This window comes from Lithobates pipiens, unplaced genomic scaffold (genome assembly GCF_037356315.1).
Source record: "Lithobates pipiens isolate NorthernLeopardFrog02 unplaced genomic scaffold, aLitPip1_a1.2 Scaffold_18, whole genome shotgun sequence".
NCBI classification, from domain to species: domain Eukaryota; kingdom Metazoa; phylum Chordata; class Amphibia; order Anura; family Ranidae; genus Lithobates; species Lithobates pipiens.
Genome location: NW_027507758.1, coordinates 520,862,297 through 520,875,971, shown reverse-complemented (window position 1 = coordinate 520,875,971; position 13,675 = coordinate 520,862,297). Strand labels below are relative to the sequence as shown.

General features: G+C 44.4%; 1 protein-coding gene across 1 annotated transcript in view; it reads left to right on the top strand.

Moving 5' to 3' along the window:
- The window catches only part of MBOAT2 (membrane bound glycerophospholipid O-acyltransferase 2), a 366,457-nt gene that overhangs the window by 159,965 nt on the left and 192,817 nt on the right, over window positions 1-13,675 (top strand). Inside the window, exon 6 of the mRNA XM_077488747.1 lies at window positions 11,621-11,716. Within this exon, the coding sequence (XP_077344873.1) occupies window positions 11,621-11,716 (96 nt within the window). The remainder of the gene's footprint in view (window positions 1-11,620; window positions 11,717-13,675) is intronic.

Sequence of the window (13,675 nt, the reverse complement as noted above, 5' to 3'; positions counted from 1 at the left end):
TAGTGTCTTTGGGGGTGCACATAGCAGAGAGTGAAGAAGAGGGTGCAGATCGAGAGGATGAGGAGGGTGCAGAAGAATAAGGCTGAGTGAGCCACTCAACCAAGTCTGGTGCGTCCTTTAAAGTAATTGAACGCACCTTCTGCAACTTCCCACTTTGGCTCAAGGCTGTTGCTCCTGCCCTACCCCTACCACCCCTGCGGAAGGGCCTGCCTCTTCCTCTGCCTGTCATTTTTTAAATCACCCTGTGACAAAACTCTTAGTCCCTATACCGCTGAAGGACTGCTGCAGTATAGGGCAGCGGTCAGCAGTAGTGCACGTCAACCCTATGTATTGTGGACCGATAGCGGTCCTTACAGAACAGCAGACTGTACTGCACTCAGGCCTATGTACCGTAGCACCCTATACCAAGTTACCAGTCCTTATAAAAACTTTTGTGGACCAAGCAGGTTGTGTGTTAGTGATTAGCAGACTGTACGTCAGTCCCTATACCAATGAAGGACTGCTGCAGTATAGGGCAGCGGTCAGCAGTAGTGCACGGCAACCCTATGTATTGTGGACCGATAGCGGTCCTTACAGAACAGCAGACTGTACTGCACTCAGGCCTATGTACCGTAGCACCCTATACCAAGTTACCAGTCCTTATAAGAACTTTTGTGGACCAAGCAGGTTGTGTGTTAGTGATTAGCAGACTGTACGTCAGTCCCTATACCAATGAAGGACTGCTGCAGTATAGGGCAGCGGTCAGCAGTAGTGCACGGCAACCCTATGTATTGTGGACCGATAGCGGTCCTTACAGAACAGCAGACTGTAACGCACTCAGGCCTATGTACCGTAGCACCCTATACCAAGTTACCAGTCCTTATAAGAACTTTTGTGGACCAAGCAGGTTGTGTGTTAGTGATTAGCAGACTGTACGTCAGTCCCTATACCAATGAAGGACTGCTGCAGTATAGGGCAGCGGTCAGCAGTAGTGCACGGCAACCCTATGTATTGTGGACCGATAGCGGTCCTTACAGAACAGCAGACTGTACTGCACTCAGGCCTATGTACCGTAGCACCCTATACCAAGTTACCAGTCCTTATAAGAACTTTTGTGGACCAAGCAGGTTGTGTGTTAGTGTTTAGCAGACTGTGCGTCAGTCCCTATACCGCTGAAGGACTGCTGCAGTATAGGGCAGCGGTCAGCAGTAGTGCACGGCAACCCTATGTATTGTGGACCGATAGCGGTCCTTACAGAACAGCAGACTGTAACGCACTCAGGCCTGTGTACCGTAGCACCCTATACCAAGTTACCAGTCCTTATAAGAACTTTTGTGGACCAAGCAGGTTGTGTGTTAGTGATTAGCAGACTGTACGTCAGTCCCTATACCAATGAAGGACTGCTGCAGTATAGGGCAGCGGTCAGCAGTAGTGCACGGCAACCCTATGTATTGTGGACCGATAGCGGTCCTTACAGAACAGCAGACTGTAACGCACTCAGGCCTATGTACCGTAGCACCCTATACCAAGTTACCAGTCCTTATAAGAACTTTTGTGGACCAAGCAGGTTGTGTGTTAGTGATTAGCAGACTGTACGTCAGTCCCTATACCAATGAAGGACTGCTGCAGTATAGGGCAGCGGTCAGCAGTAGTGCACGGCAACCCTATGTATTGTGGACCGATAGCGGTCCTTACAGAACAGCAGACTGTAACGCACTCAGGCCTATGTACCGTAGCACCCTATACCAAGTTACCAGTCCTTATAAGAACTTTTGTGGACCAAGCAGGTTGTGTGTTAGTGTTTAGCAGACTGTGCGTCAGTCCCTATACCGCTGAAGGACTGCTGCAGTATAGGGCAGCGGTCAGCAGTAGTGCACGGCAACCCTATGTATTGTGGACCGATAGCGGTCCTTACAGAACAGCAGACTGTAACGCACTCAGGCCTATGTACCGTAGCACCCTATACCAAGTTACCAGTCCTTATAAGAACTTTTGTGGACCAAGCAGGTTGTGTGTTAGTGATTAGCAGACTGTACGTCAGTCCCTATACCAATGAAGGACTGCTGCAGTATAGGGCAGCGGTCAGCAGTAGTGCACGGCAACCCTATGTATTGTGGACCGATAGCGGTCCTTACAGAACAGCAGACTGTAACGCACTCAGGCCTATGTACCGTAGCACCCTATACCAAGTTACCAGTCCTTATAAGAACTTTTGTGGACCAAGCAGGTTGTGTGTTAGTGATTAGCAGACTGTACGTCAGTCCCTATACCAATGAAGGACTGCTGCAGTATAGGGCAGCGGTCAGCAGTAGTGCACGGCAACCCTATGTATTGTGGACCGATAGCGGTCCTTACAGAACAGCAGACTGTAACGCACTCAGGCCTATGTACCGTAGCACCCTATACCAAGTTACCAGTCCTTATAAGAACTTTTGTGGACCAAGCAGGTTGTGTGTTAGTGATTAGCAGACTGTACGTCAGTCCCTATACCAATGAAGGACTGCTGCAGTATAGGGCAGCGGTCAGCAGTAGTGCACGGCAACCCTATGTATTGTGGACCGATAGCGGTCCTTACAGAACAGCAGACTGTAACGCACTCAGGCCTATGTACCGTAGCACCCTATACCAAGTTACCAGTCCTTATAAGAACTTTTGTGGACCAAGCAGGTTGTGTATTAGTGTTTAGCAGACTGTGCGTCAGTCCCTATACCGCTGAAGGACTGCTGCAGTATAGGGCAGCGGTCAGCAGTAGTGCACGGCAACCCTATGTATTGTGGACCGATAGCAGTCCTTACAGAACAGCAGACTGTACTGCACTCAGGCCTATGTACCGTAGCACCCTATACCAAGTTACCAGTCCTTATAAGAACTTTTGTGGACCAAGCAGGTTGTGTGTTAGTGATTAGCAGACTGTACGTCAGTCCCTATACCAATGAAGGACTGCTGCAGTATAGGGCAGCGGTCAGCAGTAGTGCACGGCAACCCTATGTATTGTGGACCGATAGCGGTCCTTACAGAACAGCAGACTGTAACGCACTCAGGCCTATGTACCGTAGCACCCTATACCAAGTTACCAGTCCTTATAAGAACTTTTGTGGACCAAGCAGGTTGTGTATTAGTGTTTAGCAGACTGTGCGTCAGTCCCTATACCGCTGAAGGACTGCTGCAGTATAGGGCAGCGGTCAGCAGTAGTGCACGGCAACCCTATGTATTGTGGACCGATAGCAGTCCTTACAGAACAGCAGACTGTACTGCACTCAGGCCTATGTACCGTAGCACCCTATACCAAGTTACCAGTCCTTATAAGAACTTTTGTGGACCAAGCAGGTTGTGTGTTAGTGTTTAGCAGACTGTGCGTCAGTCCCTATACCGCTGAAGGACTGCTGCAGTATAGGGCAGCGGTCAGCAGTAGTGCACGTCAACCCTATGTATTGTGGACCGATAGCGGTCCTTACAGAACAGCAGACTGTAACGCACTCAGGCCTATGTACCGTAGCACCCTATACCAAGTTACCAGTCCTTATAAGAACTTTTGTGGACCAAGCAGGTTGTGTATTAGTGTTTAGCAGACTGTGCGTCAGTCCCTATACCGCTGAAGGACTGCTGCAGTATAGGGCAGCGGTCAGCAGTAGTGCACGGCAACCCTATCTATTGTGGACCGATAGCGGTCCTTACAGAACAGCAGACTGTACCGCACCCAAGCCTATGTACCGTAGCACCCTAGACAGACCAAGTTACCAGTCCTGATAAAGAGCTTTGTGGAACAAGTGAGTTGTGAATGATTAGCAGACTGCAGCAGAAGGGCAGCAGTCAAGTATAATATTCTTTCTATATTTGGAAGAAAGAATATTATACGTGTACAAGCCTATTACCGTACCACTGATACCAGTCCTGAAAAGAACCTTTGTGGAACTAATAGTAACAGCAAGTCTTTAAAATTATCCTCACTGCCTGACACACTGCTTCCTGCCTGTCCCTATACAAATTGGCAAAAAAGAGTAGGCTGGAACGATTAGCTGGAACAGCTCTTTTGTGGACCTGATAGTAACAGCTAATGATGATGATGATGATGATGATGAAGAAAGACTAATCTGGCTGAGCTGTCCCTAAAATAGCAGCATACAGCGCTCTGTCCCTTTATCTAAACTGACAAAAGAAACTCAGGCTGCTGACCTAACACCTATACCAGTCCTGAAAAGAACTTTTGTGTACCAAATAGCTAGCGTTTTCTCTGTCCCTACTCCACACAGGATCCTTTCCCTACAGTGACAGAAGAAAGAATGTAAAATGGCCACCGGATCGGGTGTATTTATAGGTTAGGGGGAATGTCCAAGTGTCCATGAGCTGTCATGTCTCAATTGGTTGTCCTGTAACACATGATAAACGTGTCACGAAAGGTTAAAGTTCTTGTATACATTAAACACGTAAGTCCGCCGGGGCGAACGACGGAAAAAGGCGTTCGAACCCGCGGACGGCGAAAGTCGGAAATTCGCCGCGAAACGACCGCCGGGCGAACCGTTCGGCCATCACTAATAATGTATACAGGAAAGACATGGACCAGGTGGTGTCACAGCTCAGAGGTTGCTCATAAATCATGGCTGCGGACATCTAAAGCTGACTGATGAGCCGTCGCTGTAACGGTTATATTTGGAGGAGTCTACATCTCATCTAGGACACACAGGTGTATTTCTCATTCATCTTATTCTGGGTTTTCTACAGCTTAGAATCTGGTTAGATGCATTTTATAAAAACATATGCAAATTGGAAGACGTCATCGTTAGCATGCTCAGCTTATAAAATTGTGCTATAATTGCAGCAGCACTCATATTTGCATAGCTGAGCACAGCAATTCTTAACTGTAATCCTCACACATAGCATCTTGTTTAGAGTCAGAAAAGAGGGACTTACACAAAGAGGGACAATTGGTACTACTTAAAAGAAACAGAACTTTTAGAAGAAATCCTCCCCCCAAGAAATTTTTTTTTTTGACATGCTGCATTTCACCCTGCATGGTAACTAGAGGGGGTACAGAGTTGCTTCGCGCTCATGAGATTAAGGGGCCCCAACCATGACTGTTCCTGGCACTTGATTCACCAGCTGTTCACATCACATTCACTACAGGATAAGTCAGCATTTGTTTCCTCTTTATTCTTTTTTTACTATTCTAGTAGATCCCTAAAGCTTCTGGAAATAGAAGTAGGCATACACCATTGTATTGGGAAGTAGCAGGCTAAGGGCTGAACCATCAAAGTTCATTTTTGGAATATGAGGAACCTTTGTCCTGAGTCTTCTACCTGGTCCACTTGGAGTCATTATCTGTATTAAAGGCATAGTCAACTTTTTGGACCATGTTTCATGATCATCCATTCACAAGTCCCATCTGACACCACAGCAGCAGGGTGGTGAAGTCACCAATATTGTAAGCCATTATGTGCACCATCAAGAGATACTGGATACATGCAGCTTTCTGATATTGGGTTAAAGATTTTCCTAATGCCTATTAAATATTGTTTTTAGAAAACTAGGGACCCCACAATCTAATTGTAGAAACCCATTTGGGGTCTTGACCCTCAGGCTGCGCACCCAGGCCTTGTACTTAGTTGGGGATTTCACAGAAAACTGAAAGGTTTGTGCAATGATGCTACTACACAAAATATGCTTAGCCATAGCAACAACCAGAATGCGATTACTTGTAGTGAGAACACAAAAAGGAATGTATTGTTTGTATTGGTTGATGTGGTTTGCTAGTCTTTGTACATTGCTTGCTGTTTTTCTGCTTGTATCTCATGTAGAGGGAACCTGGCTGTGAAAAGCAGATGCCTGATATAGCTGAATCCTCATTTATCTAGCAGGCTGCAGATGTGTTCCATAGAAAGGGCAGCTTAATCAACATGTCTAATCCTATTCAAGGTTAAACACCGCCTACGCTGCTTATTATTATTTTACACATTTTTTGAAGTTTGCTTAAAATTTAGCCCAGTCCGAGGCGTTCATTTCCCATAACCAGCAAACTGTTTATCCTTTTAGCTGTACAGGAACATTATCACTGCCAATACATGTTACATAAGGTGCCACCACTGACCCCTTCTTCTGACAAGTCTAGCTGCCTGGCTGTCCTGCTGATCCCAAATGTTTCTGACGATGGTGCATAATAAGTATGCAGATTATAAAGTCTCACTTCACTTGTGCCAGTGTCTTTAGTCCGTGTCTCAAAGTTTTAAAGCAAATGCTTTTTTTCTCGTTTTATCAGTTCAGCCATTATACAGTACCAAAAGTTTTATAATATTTTTCTAGTTTATATTGACATGTAAAGCTGAACTTCATGGGGTAAAAAAAATAAAAAAAATTATATATATATATATATATATATATATATATATATATATATATATATATATATATATATAATTAGTGAAAAAAACATTTGGCAAAAAAGTGAGTATAACCCTCACATTTTTGAAATATTTTATTATATCTTTTCATGTGACAACACTGAAGAAATTACACAATGTAAAGTAGTGAGTGTACAGCTTGTATAACAGTGTAAATTTGCTGTCCTCTCAAAATAACTCGACACACAGCCATTAATGTCTAAACCCCTGGCAACAAAAGCAAGTACACCCCTAAGTGACAATGCCCAAATTGGGCCTAATTAGCCATTTTTCCTTCCCGCAGTCATGTGACTTGTTAGTATTACAAGGTCTCAGGTGTGAATGGGGAGCAGGTGTGTTCAATTTTGTGCTTTCGCACTCACTCTCTCATACTGGTCACTGGAAGTTCAACATGGCACCTCATGGCAAAGAACTCTCTGAGGATATGAAAAACATAATTGTTGCTTTTACAGAACGATGGTCTAGAGGCTATAAGATTGCCAAGACCCTGAAACTTAGCTGCAGCACAGTGGCCAAGACCATACAGCGGTTTAACAGGACAGGTTCCACTCAGAACAGGCCTTGCCATGGTCGACCAAAGAAGTTGAGTGCACGTGCTCAGCGTCATATCCAGAGGTTGTCTTTGGAAAATAGACATATGAGTACTGCCAGCATTGCTGCAGAGATTGAAGGGGTGGGGGTCAGCCTGTCAGTGCACAGACCATACGCCGCACACTGCGTCAAATTGGTCTGCATGGCTGTCTTCCCAGAAGGAAGCCCCTTCTAAAGATGATGCACAAGAAAGTTCTCAGTTTGCTGAAGATAAGCAGACTAAGGACATGGATTACTGGAACCATGTCCTGTGGTCTGATGAGACCAACATAAACGTATTTGGTTCAGATGGTGTCAAGCGTATGTGACGGCAACCAGGTGAGGAGTACAAAGACAAGTGTGTCTTGCCTATAGTCAAGCATGGTGGTGGGAGTGTCATGGTCTGGGGCTGCATGAGTGCTGCCGACACTGGGGAGCTACAGTTCATTGAGGGAACCATGAATGCCAACATGTACTGTGACATACTGAAGCAGAGCATGATCCCCTCCCTGCGGAGACTGGGCTGCAGGGGTGTATAACATCATAACAACCCAAACACACCTCCAAGACGACCACTGCCTTGCTAAATAAGCTGAGGGTAAAGGTAATGGACTAAGCATTTCTACAGACCTAAACCCTATTGAGCACCTGTAGGGCATCCTCAAACGTAAGGTGGAGGAGCGCAAGGTCTCTAACATCCAACAGCTCTGAGATGTTGTCATGGAAAAGTGGAAGAGGACTCCAGTGGCAACCTGTGAAGCTCTGGTGAACTCCATGCCTAAGAGGGTTAAGGAAGTGCTGGAAAATAATGGTGGCCACACAAAATATTGACACTTTGGGCCCAATTTGGACGTTTTGACTTAGGGGTGTACTCGCTTTTGTTGCCAGCGGTTTAGACATTAATGGCTGTGTGTTGAATTATTTTGAAGGGACAGCAAATTTACACTGTTATACAAACTAGTCACTCACTACTTTACATTGTAGCAAAGTTTCATTTCTTCAGTATTGTCACATGAAAAGCTATAATAAAATTTTTTACAAAAATGTGAGGGGTGTACTTACTTTAGTGAGATACTGTGTGTGTGTGTGTGTGTGTGTATGTATATGTGTGTATATATATCTATATATATATATATAATACATATACATGGGGTGGTTATTTACACTGCAAGTGCATTTGAAAGTACAGTCACTGTAGATCTGAATAGGACATGCAAGGAAAATAAATAGCATTTTTGCTTGCAAATGATTGGATGATAGAAATCAGCAGAGCTTCCCCTCACTTCACAGTTTCCCCTTAGATCTACAGCAACTGCGCTTCCAAGTGCACTTGTAGTGCACAGTGGATTTGCCTTTAGTGAATCAACCCCTATATTACCAAAAGTATTGGGACACCTGTCTTGACACGCACATACATTTTATCACGATCTTAGTCTGTAGGGTTCAATATTGAGTTGGCCCACCCTTTGCAATGTAGCACCTTCTACCAGAAGGTAGGTGCTAGTAAGAGTTGTTTTTACTAGGTTGTTTAGCACAGGCAAATATAGGCAGGCCTAGTATGCTGCAAACTAGGCCTGTCTGTTTTCATATGGGGGCTGGGAGTGGTTAGAGTAGCAGTGGGTGTGACCACCTGGTCTCCAATCAGAGGCACCTCCCCTGCTTCCAGGGAGAATGTTCTGGAAGAGAGGCTGGGCCTAGAGCTGGAGTGGCAGGCAGCCCCTGTGGGAGCCCTGACCAATCCCAAACTGGTGTTGGCAGGGGGCTGAGGTCGCATGCTGCTGGGGAGTAGTTGGCTGGGTAACGTGAGGAATGGAGTGCTAGGCAGCCACAGGAGAACGCCCCCATCTGGGGGGGTGGGGGGTAGCGATTGCAGGAGGATGCCCGGGGATAACTGTGAGGGAAAATTGCCTCTACATGGTCATTGGCAATTTTTTCTGTCACCACATGGTCGGTGGCAGGGAACTCCTGGAGCAGAGGGGCAGGTGAAGCTGTTGGAACGCATGGTCAGGACAAGTTCCTCATCAAGGACTCAGGGCTGGAATGTCGGTGAGTGTTAACACAGTGGATGGCTGGAGGTGCCAGGGAATCTGTAAGGGAACTCTGCTTCTACACGGTCACTAGCAGAGTCTTTATCATGGATGGTGAAGAGTCCTGGATCAGAGAAGAGACTGTGGGGATCTGTGTCAAATCAGTGTGGCCGGATGGCACATGGTTGGCAAGTTGGGCTGGCTGGAAGCAGTAGTCAATTTCCTAGAAGATGTTCTGCAGACCTCAGGCCTACTATCAGCGATTCACCAGAGCCAGTAGAGGGGCTCATGCAGAGTGAGTTCATACTACCTAATAGAAGAAGATGTGTCATACTTTAATTAGCAACTATAATATTGTGCAGGAGGAAGCAAGTTTGGGCAGGAGGTGAAGAGATCTAAGACCATTGCTTTTACACGGTCAAAAGTCATATTTCTGTCCCTCACACAGTGACGGATGGAGAACTCTTAGGAACAGTAATCTGCATTGGAGATGCAGGAAACAACAGTCTGCATGGAGATGCAGAGGGAGTAACAGTCTGCAGGGAGCTGCAGGAGAAGACTATACTTAGTCAAACATGCATATTCAATCTTCAGGTTCTAAGTTTTTTCAAAGTGTATTGAATTCTTTAAATATGATGGCAATGATTAATTCCATGGGCATCCCATATCCCTACCCAAGTTGTACCCCACCCTAATAAAACCACAAAAACAAAGCTTGCAAAGGAATGTTCATTGCCTCTGGAAAGGATGCATGAAGTCTGTCAGTGGGATGATTTGGCGGATTGTTAGTGCTAACACCATGGCTACACAGCTATAACAGCTTACAATCTTCTGGGAAGGCTGTCCACAAGGTTTAGGAGTTTGTATATGGGAATGTTTGAGCATTCTTCCAGAAGCACAATTTTTATGGTCAGGAACTGATGGTTGGATGAGAAGGCCTGGCTCACAGTCTACGCTCTAATTCAACCCAAAGGTGTTCTATCAGGTTGAGGTCAGGACTCTGTGCAGGCCAGTCAAGTTCTTCCACCCCAAACTTGCTCATCCATGTCTTTATGGACCTTGCTTTGACAATCTTGCACTGAAGTAATTGTATATTGCTCTCATATTGGTGAGAAGACAACTGACAAAGGAAGTTGAAGGAAGGTAGACCATTATAACAGCCCATTCACACCGGTGCATTGTAACAGTATGGCATCATGTGTTCCCACAGATCCAAAGCAGCAAAAAAAAATAGGTACATGCGTTGATGCCCTGTGGTGCCATTCATTGTGAATTCAACCCTGATGCATCTTTAAAAGCAGCATAGCGCATCAAAATGCACGGTGTCCTGTGTGTTGTGTTGCAGTGCAAACAAAGTGGCTTGACTACTCTAGGTTTTTACAAAAAAAAAAATATTCTTGGACACAAAATTAATTGGTGATTGTACTCTTGCTTCTTCAAACTTCTAGATCTTGCTTGAGGCTCTTTTGGAGGCCCCTTCGTTTTTGAGTGCTGCCCACCTGGAGCGATTGTGTTCCACAGCATAGACTTCATCCTGCACTGAAAAATAGTTTTATTTGTGGACAGTGCTTTCCTATAACTCTGAACAGATGTCATGCTGTGTCCGTCATCCTTTGTCTTTGCCCTTTTTCACACTTGAGCAGTATTTTTATATGAAATTTCAGCTGGTTTTCAGGATGTAATGAGAATTTAAAATGTATGTGAAGGCAGGAAAAAAAAAAATCACACTAAGTATATCTGTGATACATAATCATGTCCTATGCCTTTAACATATGGCAAGTACAGAAAAATACACTTTAATCTGCCATACATCAATCGTGCCACAAACGTCCTATTTGGGTGCCGTTTCTACATCATTGTCACCCTTGCCTGCTGGACTACAGAGCTCCTACTATACCCTCATTTTTCTCTCTGGCTTTATTTCCCATCAAGACACTGCTCCTGCTTCTACTCCCAAGACCCTGCGCACACACTGTGTATATGGAAAGGCTCTTGGGAGATGTAGTTCTGGGGATGGGCCCACATTGGTAGGAACTGAGCTCCAAGTAGCTTCCCCGTAGGAATTATACAAGTTTGGTGATGATGTCATTAAATGTTATTTCCCATTGCAGGAAATAAGTAAAATCGAAAATAATGCTGGGATCTAGAGGGAAGTAAATCTCAGTAATGCTTAGAGCAGCCTTTCTCAACCTTTTCAACACAGAGGAACCCTTGAAATAGTTCTCCGGTCTAGGAGAACCCCTGCTAAATATTAGAAATCTACAACTCATGATACATTAGTGTGATGGTCAGTGGGAAGAACGCTCCTTACACTTGTGGTCATTGGGAAGAATTACCTTCCTACAGATAGCTAAAAAGATCAATGGTGTCAGTAGGAACTTATCCAAGAGGCAGAAATGGCCGAATGCTGAAAGAACCCCAGCAACCTCTGGCCTAGACATTCATTTTAAAGCCCCACTCTGGGAAATTTTTATCTTGGAGATAGGCCTTATGACCTTTGTTCAGAGACTGGTTTTCATAATTGAATGTCGTTTTCATGTAATTATTTTTGTCACTTTTATTAAAAATGTATTATTGAGTTTTATGAGTTTATTGTTGTGTTTTTATGGTTCTAGCACTTGACCTTTAATGAAATGTGCTCTTTGCTTTCAGATACTGCTTTGTGTTTGCTTTGGGATACCTCACCTTGTGCCAAATAGCAAGAGTTTATATTTTTGATTACGGGCAGTATTCCGCAGATTTTTCTGGGTAAGTACAGAACAGATTCACTGATTTCGCCACTCTTGGCTTTAATGTGGTAGTAGATATTTTGATCTTGACTGTTTAAAGAGGAATTAAACCCTGATGAGTTTACTTCCTCTTTGATTCCCTGCAAAGGTAAAGCATAATGGACTACTATGCATCGCATAGTAGTCCATTATGTGTCACTAACCTGACACAGGAGCCAGCGAAGTCACCGCTGTCCCCTGTAGTCCGGCGCATCCATCTTCTCAGTGGGTCTCGCTGCTCCGCCGCTGTCATTCGACCAAGCCGCGATGACGTCACTCCCGTAGACAGCAGTGCCTGTCTTTCGGCAAATATCTCCTAAACCGTGTTGGTTTAGGAGATATTTCTTGGACCTACAGGTAAGCCTTAATCTATGCTTACCTGTAGGTCAAAGTGGTTTGTAAGGTTTTACAACCACTTTAAGAAAAACTTACAATACATTTACAGAATTTTTACGCAAAGGGCATTTATGAAGCAAGATCACAGTGCTAAACCTGAGACTAAAAGAATGCAGAAATAGTTTTTACTTTTTAAAGCTCAACTGATATTTTATTCCATTTTCTCTCTTTATAGCCCTGTGCTCCAGCATGTTATGGTTTGTGACTGATGTTTGCTTGGAAATGCTTTAAAATACTCTTTTATCTTAGTAAAAATGCTACTTCCCAATCTCACACTGCAGTGTTCTATGTTAGCAGAGCTGAGTAACAGCCACGCCCCTTCATCACGCATCATCACACAGACAATATTGCAGAGAATGGGAGGGGCCAGGTCTGATCAGGCCATTGTGAATTACAAAGAGCTTTTGGCCACTTTTGGTGCCTATTAGACTTTATGACCATGTTAAGACACTGTACACTGCAAGAAAAACAGAAATGGAAGGAGTGCACACCTAGTGCATTACCAAAGATAATTTAATAATAAAAATGTTTTAGATAAAAGTGGGTACTCACAAAATGCAACTGACAAAAAGCCATAAAAACAATGCATGGACATGCACAGAACACGGGGTACAACTAACATGTTTCGGGGGAGCACCCCCTTCCTCAGAGCTAGGCTACACACCTTGGAACACGCTACAGTGTAAGTCTATGTCTATAGCTGGCCATTCACTTACAGATTTTTTTTTTTTGTTTAGCCCACGAGCATCTGGTGAATCTCCCAGTGAGGCTATTGTATTCTGACAGCTGGCACTGCCAGTAACTGGCAAGTCTCCTGCAATGCAATATTGGTGGCTTTAGTACATTTTGTTTAAAAGGATACTGTCTTGCAGATACCATATACATAGTGTACAGCTCCACGACCGGCCTGTAGATATTATTATATCAATAAGAAAATTTGGTACTGTACTCTTTGCATGCCTTAAAGGCTTGGCACCCTATCACACAGTCCCACAAAGAAATGTTGGTGCAGCTGTTGTTGACTGCTGAGATGTGCTCGCTGGATCTTGGGTGGAAGGAGCTTTTTTGAAAATCTGGTATTGCTTGCAGAGTGTGCCCAGGATCAGGGAATTATGTAAGCAGACTGATGAGGACATGCTGATCAATAACAATAGGCATATTGGTGTGCCCTCATTCAGAATATGATGTTAGCTCTGTAATGCTCCGAACATTGAACTGATAGTGGTAAGAAGGTTTATGCAGCGCCTGTGATGTGCCAGCCACTGCCTAAGCTCCATTGTATACTTTCTGCATGCTGCTAACATACCTCCCAACATTTTGAGATGGGAATGAGGGACACCTACTAGCAAACGTATGTAGGCATAGGACATGCCCCCTGCCACACACCCTTAAAGGGGACATAACCAAAAAAAATAGTTGATTAAATCCACAAGTGTTTTTTTTTTTTACCACTACGATTCCTTTTATATTGTCTTTTTAAAATTGACAAATGCAGTCATTTAGAATTTGGATGAAAGGTTTGGCACTGAGAAAGACTTTATGA